Source organism: Myotis yumanensis, unplaced genomic scaffold (genome assembly GCF_028538775.1).
Source record: "Myotis yumanensis isolate MYYU_CA2020_CCGP unplaced genomic scaffold, mMyoYum1.0.hap1 SCAF_19, whole genome shotgun sequence".
Taxonomy (NCBI): domain Eukaryota; kingdom Metazoa; phylum Chordata; class Mammalia; order Chiroptera; family Vespertilionidae; genus Myotis; species Myotis yumanensis.
In genome coordinates this window covers 14,032,989-14,050,304 of record NW_027223770.1, presented here as the reverse complement: position 1 = coordinate 14,050,304, position 17,316 = coordinate 14,032,989, and the positions used below count along the sequence as shown (strand labels likewise).

Here is a 17,316-nt window from a genome sequence, read left to right as displayed (position 1 = left end):
CCCTCTAGTCAAAGTGCGGCCATATCTGTAGGGATGGTCTCGGGTGTTTCCTGGGCCATGTGAGTAACGAGCCCGGGAGAAACAGTCCGTTCCTCATGCAGCTCCTCTGATGGGGAGAGACATTTGCAATGGCCATGTGGTCGCTCACCCGGGCTGTTTCCCAATGTCCAGCTTGGCCTGCTGTTAGGTCATGGCTTATAAAGAGAGCTAAGAGGTGGATGCCTCGAGTTGGCTGGAACTAAGGCTAAGAATAAGGCGCTATCTAAAGCAGAGGACAGGGTGATACAAACATCAGAGAAGGAAGGAACAGCGGGCCACGTGCATTGTAGTAACTTTCTGGAGCTTCCGCCCTTTGCAAGAATAGGAATCGATCCACTTTTAATCTAGATGAAAGCAAATGCTGTGTACTCGGCATGCATACAGAATCCATGACTTAAAATAGCATTGATGATTATGGCTCACGTATTGGAGTGGCTGGGGGTTGATTGACGTTGGCTGAGCCCCACTGGGCACTTTCCTGTCTCCGTGGGTCCGCTGGGGGCTCTGCTGCAGGCCAGGCTTGGCTGGTTGGCTGAGATGAGGCGGCTCTGTCCCACAGCCGTCAGCCTCCTTTCGAGAGCAGCGGGCTAGCCCAGGTATGCCATTCTCATGGCGATGGCAGAGATGCAAAAGAGTGAGTGGAACCATGCTAGGTCTCTTGAGGCGAGGCTAGGACTGGACACATCGTAACTTCTGTTTCATCGATTGGCCAGAGCAAACGACGTGGCTGAGCTCAGAATCAGGTGGTGGGGAAATGCACTTTTCCTCTTAATAGGAGAAGCCATAGAGCCATGTGACAAGAGGGTGTGGATATAGGAAGGTGTAAAGAATTGGGACCTTAGCCCTAGCTGGTTTGGCTCAGTGGATAGAGTATCAGCCTGCAGACCGAAGGGTCCACGGTTCGATTCCTGTCAAGGGCACGTACCCGTGTTGCAGGCACACCCTGACAAGGGCCAGGGTTGTGCAACCAATCAGTGTACCTCTCTCACATGGATGTTTCTCTCTCTTTGTCTCTCCTCCTCCCTTTCTCTCTAAAAGAATAAAAAATATATTTTTAAAAAATAATTGGGACCTTTGATGCAATTTGTCCACATGCTCAAAGACAGATTCCTCCTTGCTTTCCTACAAACACTGCTTAGCCCTGTGTTGTATGCAGATGTGTCCATCACCTACTGCTTTGCAACAAACGACCCCAAAACACAGTGTCTTAAAACATCAGCCATGGGTTCCGCCCAGGCCTCCATGGGCTGGCCAGGCGGTCTCAGTGGGATGGCACCCCTCTGCTCCCTGTGACATTGGTGGGCTAGCCTGTGGCTGCAGTTTGAACGTAAGGATCTAGAATCCACATCACTGGCCCCTCTGCTGGGATTGCTGGGGCAAAATGCCTATCTCCTTCCTGATCTTCCAGCGTCCAAGGCCCCTCTCTCTACATCACTCCTCCAGCAGGGCAGCTAGACTTTTTTTTTTTTTTTTTACCAAGGCCATCTCAGGGTCCGAGGAGAATGAAATCAGAAGGCAGGGGCTCCTGAGGCAAAAACTTGAAAGCTGATCTCTGTGGTCAGAGAACATCACACACGTAGCCTAGATTCCACGGGCAGAGACATCGACTCCGAGTTGTGGTGAGAGCAGTGGCCGAGTTACACTGGGGCAGGTGGGATGAAGGATTCTGCCACAACAGTGAGAAGCTCAGGAGATACTTGTCGAGTGAACTTTTGAACAAATGAATGAAGCAGAAGCAGGGTTTGCTTGCGAAGACTCCAGTGTAGGATTCTGCTGCAATAAAATTCTGACGCCGCCATCTCTCTGCTTCCCAGTTGTCTGCAGTTTTGTCTGATGAAGACTCAGATGATCGATTTCCCCAGATCCGTTGGCATCAAACAGCAGATGTTGGCTATGTCCCCAGCCAAAGGATGCCCAACACTTTCATGGCTGTAGCTATGGACCTCGGTGACAGGACCTCGCCTTTCGGAAGGTATGGGTGCCTCTTGGGCTTTGTTTGAATAATCATACGTTCCTTATCTGTGGCCTTCACTGTGATGTTCACTTGTGAGAGGAGAGAGAGTAGATGGCCTCAGGATTGGATCCTAGAAGCAGTCTCTAGAGCAGCGGTTCTCAACCTGTGGGTCGCGACCCCTTTGGAGGTCGAACGACCCTTTCACAGGAGTCGCCTAAGACCATCGGAAAACACATCTATAATTACATATTGTTTTTGTGATTAATCACTATGCTTTAATTATGTTCAATTTGTAACAATGAAATTGGGGGTCACCACAACATGAGGAACTGTATTAAAGGGTCGCAGCATTAGGAAGGTTGAGAACCACTGCTCTAGAGTCATTTACACTGGGATGTGCTGTAGTAATAATAAAAAAAAAAGAACCCTCAACATCTCAGTACTTTTATGCAACAAAAATGTATTTCTTGTTCACGCTCCATGTCCAAAGGTCAGCAGAGAGGCTTTGCCGTCGTGGTCGTCCACAGATCCAGAGAAACAGAGGCCCCGCGTCGATCTGTCCCTCCACCGTCACCTTAAAGTCCCACACTGGCAATTGAGTGCTCTCCCTGGAAGCAACACAAGACCCTGCTGCCCACGTTAAATTGTCCGCCCGCAGTCGCGTGGCCATGCCCAGCTTCAGGGAGAGGGAAGCGTGATTCTGCCACGGCCTCAGAGGAGGAGCAGTAGAGTGTTTGGGAGTGGCCCCGATGACCACCACATGATAGCTAGCACAGGATACAAGGGGGTTTCAATGCAGCCCAATGCACAGTGTCTGGATTATCGTAGGAGCTTGAACTAGTATTTGTTTATTTTTTAATGAATGAATAGTTATTGAATGAACAGATAAACCCTGGAGGGGACCAAGTAATGAATAGATGGTTCAGATGAAACACAGGCTCTGTTGTTTGGAATAGTCTTATGAGTTAGCTCTCCTTGGTTAGTTCTGGTACCTTCCCTCCCTCCCTCCCTCCCTCCCTCTCTCCTTCCCTCCCTCCCGCCTGTCTCTCCCTCCTTTTATTTCTTCCTTCCAAGTCATCTGTTATTCAAGGTTTCCAGCCCATAGACGGCCCAGAGCCCCAGCTGTGATTATCACTCACCATTTCTCTTAAGCTGACCAGCCATTGTCTATTAGACTCAGCCAACTTTATTCTCACCTTCTGGGGGTGTTTGAATATTATTTCCTTTTGTAAAAATCTGGTTATTGCCCTAGCTGGTTTGGCTCAGTGGATGGAGTGTCAGCCTTCAGGGTCCCGGGTTCAATCCCAGTCAAGGGCACATGCCTGGGTTGTGGGCTTGATCCCCAGTAGGGGGTGTGCAGGAGGCAGCCAATCGATGATTCTCTCATCATTGATGTTTCTCTCTCTCTCTCTCCCCCTCTCCCTTCCTCTCTGAAATTAATGAAAGTACATTTTAAAAAAATCTGGTTATTATTGAGCTCAAACCCGAAGTTCAGTACTTGTGTTTTGTCCTGCAGCATCCACCCTCGAGATAAGCAGACCGTGGCCTACCGGCTGCACCTGGGGGCCCGAGCTGTGGCTTATGGGGAGAAGGAGGTGACCTTCCAGGGACCACTGCCTGAGAAGATAGAGCTCCTGGCCGACAAGGGGCTGCTCAGCCTCACGTACTCCCAGCAAATTGAGGTGCAGAGGCAGGACCACGAGATATTTGAGGTGAGAATAGCAGAAACAATGGGGGTTCCTCCTGAATGGGGATTCAGTATCAGGATTTCCTCCACGGTGAGGCCCACCTCTTCAATTTAACGTAACTGCGAGGCAGGGCTTGGTTGGTGGGGGGCTGAGTTTATCTAAGAGGGGCAAATAAACAGCCCTTAGTTATTTGCCTAGAGCAGCGATTTTCAACCCTTTTCATCTCATGGCACACCTCAGCTAATTACTAAAATCCTTATTTTCTTCCCAATCTGACCAAAAAATAGGTCTGATTCACACCACATGGCTATTGTGTTGGCCATTGTCATTTCTGCATTTGACAGTCTAAGCGAAAGGTGGTCAGTGCCCTGACTAATAGTCAGGTGTGGCATGCTTTAAGAATTCATGCGGCACACCTGTAGACAGTCACTGGCTTAGAGGCAGTTTTGATAGACAGGACAATCAAGGAAGGGAAAACGAGTCCATATTTAAATGATACTCCTTTTGTGTTTTCCCTCCAAAGCAGCCATCTCTGTTCTGGGCAGGGCCTGCAGCTTTATTTGCAGGTTGCCTGTTGAAAGGATCCTTGCTTCAGAATATTCCCCTCGTCCTTAGATGTCTCTTTCATCCTAAATTCTGATATCCTTTTGAGTTTAGTGTCTCCTATAAGAGGCTTAAACCTGGTGATTTGGAGCTTGGTTTGAATTTCTATAATGAAAGTACTTTTCTTCTAAAGATCATCCCACAGTGGCACTGGGGCTGTTGATTGAAGAGGTTCTTCTGTAGATGGAACATTTACATGAGTGTCTGGGAACCAAGAGGCCATTGCTAGGGTTGGGGGCATCTGGAAAGAGGGCACTGGAGGAGATGAAAGAGTATTTAAAACAACTTTAGTCACACTGGCATTTATCCAGGGCAGCTTCTCCTCTGGAACCCATTGCTTGGTCAGTGCTCATGCCACTTAGCTTCTGGGCCCTGGGTGTTAGGGGAATTCTAGCTCCCAGGGGGCTTCTGCATTCTGTCTCCACTTTCGTCAGTATCTGGCAGTCCGTCCATCATCTGGACCCAGAATCACAGTTGCGGTCAGAATGTAAGCTTGGGCACTGGATCATTTATGTTCCCTTCCCGGGATTGCTGCGTTAAGGCCTCATTATCCAAAGTTCCTTTGTGCCCTTCCCTCGTTCCTCAGCTCCGTGGCAGGGCCACAGGGAGTAGCAACTTTACCGTTTGTCAGGAGGGTGACAGCAAGGATGTTCGGGGACCCTTCCCCAAGTGCTGGATGTGATGGTGCTTCCCCATCTCCCCCCGTAGTTTATGCTTTGTTGGTTGAGTTATTTATTTCATCACATGAACATTTATTGTCAACCGGTGGCTGTAGTGACCAGACTGACTCAGATTTGCTCTGGTCACTGTAGAAAGTGGGTTCGTGGCCCAAAGTGGCTTTCTCTCCCTACAGTCTGTCTCAAAGAGCAGTTCCCAGCCTCCAGGAGCATCCTTCTACCTGACCTGACCCTTCCTATTTATGACTCTCTCATTAGATCTCCTGTTGTGGTGACCATCAGTGCAAGTGGCTTCCAGCTCCCATGAACACTTCCTCCACCCAGACCCTGGCCCTGAATATCAGTTCTTGTCCTGGCGCCGTGGCCGCTCTCCGCTATGCCTGGGCCCCTTGGCCTTGCGAATATAAACTGTGTCCCCTATACGACCCCAAGAGTTCCCTGCCAGCCCCTCCCTTCATTGCTTTTAATTGCAAACCAGATGCCTGGACATCACAGCAAGGCTGCGATGATTGAGTACAGTAGGATCAGATCTTAGACATAAGTAAATGACAACAAAAAAGTAGATTTAATTTTGATTCATTCACACCAATAGCTATTATTGTGTTGGCTGTTGGGTGTTTTTTTGTTTTTGTTTTTGTTTTTAAATTTGACAATCTAAGGGAAAAGAGGTCAGTGCCATGACTAAATAGTCAGGTATTGCATGTTTTAAAAATTAGATTTGGGCATTTAGTTTAAATGATGACAACTGTTGCTTTTAAAGGCAATTAACAGAAAAACTTCACTGGAGCTTTCCCAGCCAGCCCGGGGCTGCCTGTATTCTGAGAGGAGCCAGGGCTGGTGAACAATGAAATGCCTGCCTTTTGTCCTCTAGTTGGGCTGGCGCCTGTATTGGACTCATGCCAGCCTACAAGCAAATTGAACCTCAATGTCATTTACTTCTCATAACTGGGAGTGAAACATCCAGCTGGCCCACATGGCCTTGACATTTCTTCCAACCCTCGTTTCCCCAGTTCTGGGTGTAAGAGGACAAGGTGTTAGATGTTTCCCTCTAAGCCAAATACAGTTCTGCTCTTTCAGTTCCAATAATGATAATGTGGATGGTGAAAGCTAACAAAGCAGAACCATGTGTAGGCATTTTGGGAAGGTGCTGAGGCCAGCCTTAGGAATGAAGAGAAAGGTGAATGAAGTGTGGTAGAGACGATGCTCAGGCTGCCAGTAACAGGTCCTGGGGATCACCAGCTTAGAAAGATGTGACATTGGAGGTCACTGAGGAGCAAGCAGGTCGTTAGAGATCATTATAAATCTCAGGCCCTGGCCAGCATTGCCCAATGATCAGAGCGTCCACCCACAAACCCAAGGGTCATGGATTCGATCCTGGTCAAGGGCACATACCTGGGTTCCAGGTTCCCCGCCCCGATTGGGGCTTGTGCGGGAGGCAGCCAATTAATGTGGTTCTCACACGGATGTTTTTCTCCTCTCTCTCCCTCCCACCTCCCTTTCACTTGCTCTAAAATCAATGGAAAAAATATCCTCCAGTGAGGAGTAACAAAAAAAAAATACATGTTGGCTCTTTAAAGGTACGAGTTTTAACTATAAAAACGATAATCCAGATGGAAGAAAAAAGTGAGGCTGGAAGTGAAGCTACTTGATAAGTATTTAGAAAAATAATCCCATGGGACAAATGTGAAAGAGGGCTCTTGTGTGTACTGTTAAGAATCAGTGCTGTTTATTGGTTGATTAAAAACAGCTCACGGTTCTTGACAATTGTGTGTCTATTGGAAGTTAGAAATGAAAGTGTAAGTCACACATTGTTTGAAGGGATACAGGTTGAAATGCCTCATTAGGCAGTTTTGTCATGTGAACATGAGAGGGTACTTGTACAAACCTAGATGGTGTAACCTACTGCTCCTGGGCTACAAGCCCATACAGCATGTTACTGTACTACTGTAGGCAGTTTTAACACAGTGGTATTTGTGTATTTAAACATATGAGAGGTACAGTGACAAAATGGTATAAAAGATAAAAAATGGTACATCTCTGTCCAGGGCATTTACCTTGAAAGGAGCTTGCAGGACTGGAGTTGCTCCAGGTGTCAGTGAAGTAAGTGGTGAGTGAATGTGAAGGCCTGCCCTAGGACATTTTGTGCACGACTGTAGACTTTATGAACACTGTACACGTAGGCTGCTCTAAATTAACATAAAATATTCTTCTTCAATAATAAATTAACCTTTGCCCTGATGGGTTTGGCTCAGTGGATAGAGCGTCAGCCTGTGGACTGAAGGGTCCCAGGTTCAATTCTAGTCAAGGGCATGTACCTTGGCTGCAGACACATCCCCAGTAGGGGGTGTGCAGGAGGCAGCCGATCGATGTTTCTCTCTCATCAATGTTTCTGTCTATCCCTCTTCCTTCCTCTCTGTAAAAAAATCAGTAAAATATATTTTTTTAAATAAAATTAAAAAAAAATTAACCTTAGCTTACTGTAACTTTTTTACTTTATAAACTAGATAGTTAAGCTCAGGTTCCTTTCATCCCCAAACACCTACAGCACACAGTTTGAAAAATGAGGATTAGGAAGTGGATATGTTAATGAAGTCATATAAAATTTATTTTTGTTGAAAATTTAAAAAATTCCATGGGAACTCAGGTTATTTCTCAAATGAAATAACATTTTACTGTTTGAAAAATGAAATTTATAATCACTGTAGATGATTTGGGCGCTAATAAAAAGTATAAGTAAAAATTACCCCAAAATTCATCATTTGGAGAGAAACACTAATATTGTGGTGAAAAGTCACTTGATTTGTTTGGGTCATATTTTACACACTAATTGGATATTATTTTTAATCTGTTTTTTACTTATTCTAACAAAATAATTTTCCTATGTAAATTGAATATAGATTTAGTGTGACATTTTATGGAAATCCCATTTTAAAAAAATGTTGATTTTTTTTGAGAGAAACATCTATCGGTTGCCTCCTGCATGCACCCCAACTGGGGACTGAACCCACAACCTGGGTATGTGCCCTGACTGGGAATCGAACCTGCGACCTTTCGGTGCATAGGATGACTCTCAACCAACTGAACCACAGTGGCCAGGGATGGGAGCCCCATTCTTTAAGTAATTCCCCATTAGTGGACAACCAATTTTTTTGTAATTTTCCACAGTATCACTAATACTGTGATAATTGTTACTTGCAAACATCACACCACACTTAATTTCCCTAGGGCCCTTAATGTGGAATAACAGGTTTAGGACAAATATATTTAAAATTTTGATACCAACAGCTTTATCTTGCCAAGGGATCAACAGTTTACATTCCCAACAAGGTATAGTCCCATTTTTTATCTCATTCTCATTGATATTGCACGTTGTCAAATCCAAAACATCCTTAACAATTCAGTAGATGAAAAGATATTTTAAGTATAAGGCAGTATTTTTCAAGTTTTTAAAAATGATCCATAGGAAAAACATTTGACATTCCATGTATTCCCATACATGTGAATGCATGTGTGATATTTATATAAATACATGTATACACATCATAGTTGATACCAAAGTTTCAATCGATGCACATCTTGACTCCCTAAGAACAGCAAATGGGTTCTTTCTGTTCTTGGAAAGCTACAAAGTGAACACTCTTTAATAAGCATAAACTGCACACTTATTAAAAAAATGTCTTTCTTAAAATGAGCCTTTCTTTTAATATGTTTTACTCAAGCTATAATGGAATGGAAAGATAATTTCTGTATGATAAAAGCAGCCTATGTCATTTCTGTGTAAGTACAGATATGTTCAGGCAACTTACAAAACAAAAGTATTAAAACATTAACAGCTTTGAGTAAAACTCTACCCTCGATTTTCCATAATCCCAATTATAATACTTAATTCTTGGACTGTAAAAGCTATACAAAATATAAAGACTATAACTAAGAGTTGTAAAATTAATGTTACTTGCTTCTAATACTTTATAGTGACGTGTGTTGTGCTCTCAACACTGCTGGGCCCCTCCCTCTGCTGCCCAGATTCATTCCTATAAAATTTGAATCCCATTTGCGTTGTCCCCAGTTAGCAGTTATGAACTGTAGTGCAGTGACAATCCAGTTCTCACCACTCCTTCCCCAATCTTCTACTCCTGGGGTCCTTTTGTTCCTCCATTCCAGCCAGCCCTGGTACTAAGATGGATCCTCACTGGGACGCCCTCGCTGCCCATCCAGCCAACTGTTGTGGTCAGGATGAGGTGAGGTGGTGAGCCTCCACCTTAATGCCATAAGCAGGGTCCAGACAATTCATTCGCACCGAGTGCAGAGTTATTACAGGGTTAATGAAATGACAGGGTGAGTCTGTTACGGAGGCTGGGAGCCAATCCCCAATCCTTTCTATATCTGTGTTATCATGCAGTTTCAATGTACTTAGTTAAAAGCACATTCTCCAATAAGAAATCACAAAGAGAATGTAGACAGTGTTAAAGATAACCTTTTGGTCCCCTCCAAGGGTATGTACATGTGAAGAAAGGGATGGAGTGTGCCTTGGGCTGGACTCTCCAGCTTGGGGATGAGCAGGACTTGATTTTGATGACACCGACACAAAAATAAAACAGCCATTTCCAGTGCAGGGCTGGGAATTAACATGCCTTGAACTGGGATCAGAATCAAGGGTAGAAGGTTGTCGGGGTCTTACTCCTTTATGCGTCAGCAGCCATCTCTCACTCTGGTTAATAAAGGACTTAAGTTTACTCTACCTGAGGCAGAGCTAAGCAAAACAGATCATATCCTGATGACAAGATGAAAATAAGCAGAATTGTCAAGAGAAATTTATTACTAAAAATAAAGCAGGTGAAGTTTTTCTCAGGGAAAACTGTCACCATGGGAACCTCCACGACAAAATGTGCTAATTTAATCTTCACTTTTAAATTGCTGCTTCTTTCCATATATTTTAAGTTTTAGTTGAAGTTAAAACCATCATGATGAAAATGATGTGGTTATCTGATCCCTTCTCATTCAATCTGAAGACTGCGTTGGGCTGCACTGCGATGGAGACTTCAAGTGCTGTAGGTGATCATCTACCAAGGGTTCATCTGTCAGGAACATGGGTTGGTAAGACACAAAGGCTGTAGGCTGAAGCTCCGGAAGGTCCAAGGATCCTGGGGGGAAAATTCCTTAAGTTTCAGTGTTGCCTAGAAATCTCAGGAGGCTGATCAGATACATATATATTCCTTTAAATCCTTAACATCCTTACATCTGTCAGCCCAATTTCATCCTTGTTGGGTAAGATAGGACATTTACTTTTACTGTGGCTGCAATAGATTTAAGTGACTTGCCTAAGGTTATATAGTATATTGGGCAAAGAGTGAGAATTTTAATTGTTTTCTTATTTCCAGTTCAAGCTCTCCCTATGATCCCAGTGCCAATCCCAATTGCTCCTTCCATTTATGGTAGGGAATCCATGGTACAGAGGCAGGACCAAGGCCTTGCTTGACCTGATCCCCTTTATCCCACTTGGCATCTTAGTCCTGCATCGTAAACCGTAACCTCAGTAGAAAATGAGAAACCCTAGTTTCTCAGTGGGCCCTGCCTTACTATGATCACAGCCGTGCCCTGTGACTTCAGTGGGGACTGCTGGAGAGCTTCAGTGGGTCCTCCTGGCTCAGGACTCTCAAAGATTGGAGCAGTGAAAGCCTGAATCACTTACTGCCCTGACATTTGGGGAACTCAGCTATGGATGAAGAGGGCCTAAATACGGAAAACCTTCAAACCAGAAAGATAATATTAAAAGATACCTTGCAGAATGGGATCATCACTATGATCTTCATCAAAGATCTGTCTCTGAAAGGCTTCAAAGCTTACAGCTGCATCATTCTCCAGCGGTCCTTGGGGCAGCTGCCCATCTCCAGGTTTGCACACATCGTATTTCACCCACTGGTAACTGCAGGATCAAAGGGGATCACTAGCAAGAGCTGTCTGTTAGCCACAGCCCATGCTGTCCTCCAATGGGACCAGGTACTTTTTTCTGTAGCTCTCTCCACTATGTTTCTAATAACATATGAACTAAAAAAAGAAACTTTCAAAAGATAGAAAGGCTTCTTTAGTGACCCATTATTCTGCAGATTTCCTTTGCTGTCATGGTACACACAAAAAATGACAATTACATACATGAGGTACTGGCTTCTGCTTCCCTGTCCAGAGGCTAAGACAATACTAAGGCACAGTAGTCAAGGAACAAGCATGCTGTGCACAGCAGCGGCTCAGTAAATGTACAAATGAACCACAGTTTAGGTCCCTGGCCACTGATGATGGAACGTCTCTCAAGGGAATGGATTTGACCACACTTACTTGACACATTTTCGAGCTCCTGGACAACTCTGGATCAGGTTGTGGATGGTTGGATGAGAAAACCCAAAAAAGTCAGCTCCAGATGGAAGCAGGTCAGGCATTAATTTCCCCCTAAATAGGAGAGGGAGAACTTTAATCCGAGCGCTTAGAGCAGCGGTTCTCAACCTGTGGGTCGCGACCACTTTGGGGGTCGAACGACCCTTTCACAGGGGTCGCCTAAGACCACCGGGAAACACATATATAATTACATATTGTTTTTGTGATGAATCACTATGCTTTAATTATGTTCAATTTGTAACAATGAAAATACATACTGCATATCAGATATTTACATTAGATTCATAACAGTAGCAAAATTACAGTTATGAAGTAGCAATGAAAATAATTTTATAGTTGGGGGTCACCACAACGTAAGGAACTGTATTACAGGGTCGCGGCATTAGGAAGGTTGAGAACCACTGGCTTGGAGGGAGATGAGAATGGGTTTAGGGATGGAATGTGGGCATGAACACCCAGAGTAAGCTTTCTTGACGTGGACACTCTGGAGACGAGCTGCTAAGACATCCGAAGGATGAAAGGAAACATTGGATAAAATGGGGATCTCTGCTCATTAAAAGCAAGAGAAAAAGTCTCTCCCTACCAAAGTGATCTTTTTTTGTCTTCAAGCTGCTGGTCAACTTACATAGTATCCCTTATGGCCTTGAGCAGTTCTGCATGACAGGCGTTTGCAGAAGAGCTGACAATGGCATTCTGAGGGTCATCTTCAGGAACGATTTCAAACTGAGAAACATAAAGAAGCCATGAGAGCACTTTTCAAGGAAAAAGTAGTAGAGAGAAAGTCATGCTACTCCTGTAACTGTTCTTTACTCTGGAACTTGAAGCTGATGTATACCATACTAGGAGGTGGGGACAATTTCTTACAGTGCCATTTAAAATTCACACAAATCAAAGAAAACAGAAAGTCCTTCAACGGTCTCAATTCTACACTCCTGGCCTGACTGCTCTCCAGAGGTCAACACTTAATTGGTTACATGCCTGTCCAGACCCCTTCCTATCTACTTACACCTATAAGTACAAATGCAACTGGTATCTTAAAAACAAGTGAAATCATTCTCCATATCATTTTACATCTAAGAGGAGTATAGGCCATTTGACTGCAAATCCCCATTTCAATTTCTGTATTTTTTGAATTGCAAAATACCTTGACTATTTATTAAAAAACTGTTAGATCAAAATTATACTAATATGAATTTTTGCCAAGGAAGTATTTTTGTAACAGAGCTATTCAACTTAATTCCTTGACCAGTTTTCTACAAAGTTCGATAAATTTTTACAAAGAGAAATACCTGTGGCTGTGCACCGCCATCCTTGATCTGACAGGTATACAGACACTTTTCGTCTGGGCACTTCATGCTGGCATATATTCGAGTACTGCAGTAGCCCACAGGGTAGATGGCACTCTCATCATGGAAGCCAGGTCGGTCGGTGATGATCTGTAAAAAAGATTCCCCCAACCTGCAGTTGAGGTCACTGGAGAATCCAGAGGTCCATAGGTAGCCTTTGGAACCACTTTGGGGCTGCAAAGAGTGACTCAAATCACACAGAAAGAGTGTAGGCTATGTTGCAGACAAAACCAACCTGGTCGTAGGGACTGGAGACTTTCTGGGGTTGGTCTGGAAGAGCAAGGGGCTGCTACTAGTGGGAAGAGGGAGGGAAGGCTCAACCCCATTCCCATATTTCTGATTCTCCTCTCTATACATCGCTGGTCTCACTCACCTCCCCCAGGCTATATACTGTTAGCCCCCCCAGTCCGATGGGGAACACAGGCCGTCCTGAGGGGTCCAGGGCAATGGGCTGAGCCAGCTTGCGAGCACCTCCCTCCATTTTCTTTCTCTTGGATGTTTTCTTCAGAACTGAAACGCAAATCTGGGGTCACCCACTTTAGGCCCCTCCCAATGCTAAGGGGAAAGGAAAACTTTACATGTAAGTGCTAAGAGTAATACGCCAATCCTGGTTCTACACACTCACTGAATGGGCACATGGGACTTTTCTCGAAAGCCCTGAGTATCTTTCTAACCCACCCACCTAGCAGTAACCACTTTTAGTATTACTGCTTAGGATCTAATAGCCTTGTACTTTTAAAAATACATATATTGTTATTGATTTCAGAGAGGAAGGGAGAGAGAGATAGAAACATCAATGAGGAGAAAGAATCGTTGATCAGCTGCCTCCTGCATGTTCCCTACTGGGGATCAAGCCTGCAATCCCAGCATGTGCCCTGACTGGGAATCTAAATGTGACCTCCTGGTTCATAGGTCAATGCTCAACCTCTGAGCCACACCAGCCAGGCAAGCCTTGAACATTTTAAGGCCTCTTACTTCACTTTTAAAGATCAGAAACGTCCCAAGCCAGCAGTGTGCTCTAAAGGCCACATCGGTCGTTTCCCTGCGTCTAGGAAAGACAGAACTGAAGGCAACCCAGAGAGTTGGGGATAGGAAGAAGGTGGAAGCCTTAGCTGCTCCCTTCGCATATGACCAGGTCTAACTGGAACTCTTCCACTCAAAGTGGCTCTGATCCACTTGTTTTTCACAGGCTATGAGGGCTGCTTAAGGACCAGATGAGAGTTTAAGGATATCTGTGGCTGTGTGTGTCTACCAGTTAGTATCAGGTCGTTGTCAGTAACTGCTGAGCCACTGGCGCAACTGAGATGTCCTCTGAGGTACCTTCCAATTTGTTATTCTCTTTGCCTTTTTCTTTTTTCTCCTTCTTGGATTTCTTCCCAAATGGTTCCTCAGCCCCAGTGCTGGGCCCGGAACTGGCCCCAGCTCCCTGCAGAGTTCCCACAGAGCTGGCCACACCATAAGCCAGGGGCAAACCGGAGCTGTGAGCAGGAGCGGCAGGCGGCACTTCCCCTTCAGTCAGAGCCTGCAGCTGCAGGAGCTTCTTCAGCAGGTACCTAGGTGGGAAGGAGAGGAAGCAGATGTATGAACTTCCCTTTCATCTCAGGTCAGTATTTTACTTATGTTCTGGGAAAGCCAGAACTATATATAAAGATTAATGTACTCATAAAGATAACATTCTTATTGGACGCTGAGAATAATAAAGTTCCAGAGGGGAATACTCAAGGAGCCAAGGATAAAGAATTGCAGTGTATCTCTTTGCATCTGGAAGGTATTAGGCTTCTGAAGGGCATATATCATGAATTGCAGATGTATATATACTCATTGTGCTTTGCACAGAGTAAATATTTGCAGAATAAGAGAGTTTCTTTTATAATTGTGATGTTATAATTAGATTATTAGTTGGAGCAAGAGGGCTTTATCAGAGAGATGAGTAGAGGAGCTGTCTCATCACTATTGGTCTAACACGACCTGAGTAAACAGGAGCCAATACCACAGGGTGTAGGTTTCTCTACTTAATCAGTGGCCAGCGGGCTGTGCAATGAACAAAACTCCCACTGGAGAGAAATCCCCAGAGCGATAACACCATATCAATCACCAAAACTGAGGTTCTGAACACAAAATGAAGTCTGCTCACCGTCTTTCTTCTTTTGCTTTAAGAAATTTTTCCTCAAGACGAGCAATTTCATCACAAATAGCAGCATTTTCCTTTAAAAAAAAAAGAGAAATATCCTATATAATAAAAGGCTAATATGCAAATGGACTGAACAGCAGAATGACGGGTCACTGTGACACACAGACCACCAGGGGACAGTTGCTCAACGCGGGAGCTGCCACCTGGTGGTCAGTACGCTCCCACAGGGGGAGCACTGCTCAGCCAGAAGCCCTGAGCTGGGCTCATAGCTGGTGAGCGCAGTGATGGTGGTGGGAGCCCGGATAGCGAGAGGGCTCAGGCTGGGCTGAGGGCCACCCCCCAAGTGCAAGAATTTCATGCACTGGGCCTCTAGTAATCACATAAAATGAATAAAAGATCAAAGTATTATGCTGGGAAGAAGAGTTCTATTTCAAACCAAAGAAGTCTTTGTTGCTAGATAAGAAGGAAGAACTAGTCTACTGTGCAAACTATAAAAGAACCTGTAGGTAAGGGTAGAGTCAGGGTAATTATAGAATTTATCAAAACTGGGGTATCTGAGTAAAAAGGGGGCACTATTAATGATAACGCTAGAACAATATGGTAAACTATGGCTATTCTAGGCAAACCAAGATGTACAGTCATCCTAAGTAGGGTAGCCTTTGGCAGAGAAAAGGGAATATGGCTTAAATCCACAGATGCCTAAATTCAACCCATAAAAATATGAATACCCATTCCCAAGTACTTTCACTTCGAGGGGCTTAGAAAACCAACCTAACCCAAAGCATCCCGTGCAATATGAATCCTAAAGAGAAAAATGGGATGAACAAAATCAACTCCAGTATGTAAAATGCTTAAACTTCCTTATCCAAGTACTGTCTGCCTGTACTGACGACTCAATCTATTTCCCAAGCATCATTCATTCATTCACTCATTCGTTCAATCCTGAAGGGGATGCTCCAAGCTGGACATTCCACAAGGTGGGACCTCAAACCCTGAATGTGCAAAACAACAGCGCTTTTCTCCACAAAACCTTTACGTAACACTTAATGGAACCAAAGTCCTTCTAATAACAGAGGCTCCAAGCTTTATGTGCCTTTGACAAGTAGTGGGTGGGTGGGGGGGGGGAATAAGGTATCCGATCCTCTTAATCGGACTTTGCTTACTTCTCTCCAGTGCACACAGCAAGTGCTAAGTAAATGTTTGGGGAATGAATGTGCTCCCTTCCAAACCTGTCCTTATGCTTCCAAAAACAGCTTGAAGGATTTTCCAAGTTTTGGGTAGGAAGAAGAGGTCAGGTGGTGGGTGATCCCGACCAGGGGGGAGGACCTTTGAGGACTCCACTCCTATTGCCAAACACCGAGCAAGCCTGGGCGGAGCCAGACATTGGCAAACAGCCCCTTCCTGCGCCCGGGGCCCCAGCGCCTCTACAGCAAAAGCGGGGCAGGAACACGGGAGGCTCAAAGGAGGTCGGAAGGGGTTACGTTGCTGAAAGCTTCGTGCATGTATCTGTTTCGGGAAGGGGTGCCCGGTGCAGAGGAAATAGGCTGGGGCGGGGTGGGGGGTGGGGGGACGGTAAGTAATGAAGAAACGAGAATCGCGGTGTCCAGTCGGGCAGGGCTCCGACACAGCGCCCTTCCGCCCATCGTCTCGCTGGGCGTGGATGTTATGTTAAAGACGGTGCCTCGTCCTCAGGGTTCTCTTGCAAACCAGACGCATTCCCAAGAGTGTTGCGGATATAACGATACTGGCTAGAATTTTAGAATTTACGGGCACAGCGAGACACCAAAGCCTTTTCCTTCCCTTATTTAATCTTCGCAACTCGCAGGGTAGTTATTCAATCTCACAGACAAGAACCAGGATTACAGAAGGACGTGGCCTGTCCCAGGACACGGGGCTACCGAGAAGCGACGTGCACTGCCAAGGCTAACACATAGATGACCGCCGCCCCCCAGGAAGGGGACGGTTGGGGGGAAGCTTTCCCGGGTGCGGGCGTCGGGGCGACGGGCCGAGCGGCGTGAGACTCACAAACACCGTGGCTTTGGCGGCTTTGCGCAGCCGCAGGTACTTGAGCCGGTACTTCTCGTTCTGGCTCCGCTTCGGGAGCTTTTTCATCCTGGCCTTGAACGGCGGCGCGGCCCGCGGCGAGGGGGCGAGGCCGCCCAGCAGGCTCATGGCCAGGCCCCGCCGCGGGGCCTCCCGGGCTCGGCGGGCATCGGCGTCCGGCCGAGGGGCGGCGGGGCGCCCGCCTCGGCGGGTCTGCGCTGGCGGAAGCGGGCCCCGAGGAACCGATTTCTCCAGAACGCTCCTCCGCGCGCTAGGCCAGAACCCGCAAAGGCAGGCGGCGCCTCCTGTCTCCGCGGCTGCCTCGGAAGTAACCCTGCCCGGAAGTTACGTCACGGCGCCGACTAACGTAAAGCACGGCGCCGGCTGACGTAAACCTCAGTCACTCGCGACAGCGTGCGTAGCAGAGGACCGTGAAGGTTGGGCTGAG

General features: G+C 45.9%; 2 protein-coding genes across 2 annotated transcripts in view; one reads left to right on the top strand and one right to left on the bottom strand.

The window, feature by feature from the left end:
• Positions 1–7,786, top strand: part of SIAE (sialic acid acetylesterase) — a 42,215-nt gene extending 34,429 nt beyond the window's left edge. The window contains 4 exon segments of the mRNA XM_070399995.1: positions 1,854–2,011; positions 3,510–3,705; positions 5,220–5,426; positions 5,428–7,786. Coding sequence (XP_070256096.1) covers positions 1,854–2,011; positions 3,510–3,705; positions 5,220–5,426; positions 5,428–5,496 — 630 coding nt within the window. The 3' untranslated portion in view covers positions 5,497–7,786.
• Positions 7,787–9,759: 1,973 nt separating this feature from the next.
• Positions 9,760–17,198, bottom strand: TBRG1 (transforming growth factor beta regulator 1). The gene is made up of 9 exons (XM_070399996.1): positions 16,851–17,198; positions 14,829–14,899; positions 14,015–14,247; positions 13,068–13,204; positions 12,638–12,784; positions 11,974–12,071; positions 11,292–11,402; positions 10,739–10,884; positions 9,760–10,102 (listed from the first exon to the last, which is right to left on the bottom strand). Exons 1-9 carry the CDS (start codon positions 16,995–16,997, stop codon positions 9,960–9,962), a joined length of 1,233 nt encoding a protein of 410 aa, XP_070256097.1. The 5' UTR covers positions 16,998–17,198; the 3' UTR covers positions 9,760–9,959.
• Between the last annotated feature and the right edge of the window lie 118 nt (positions 17,199–17,316).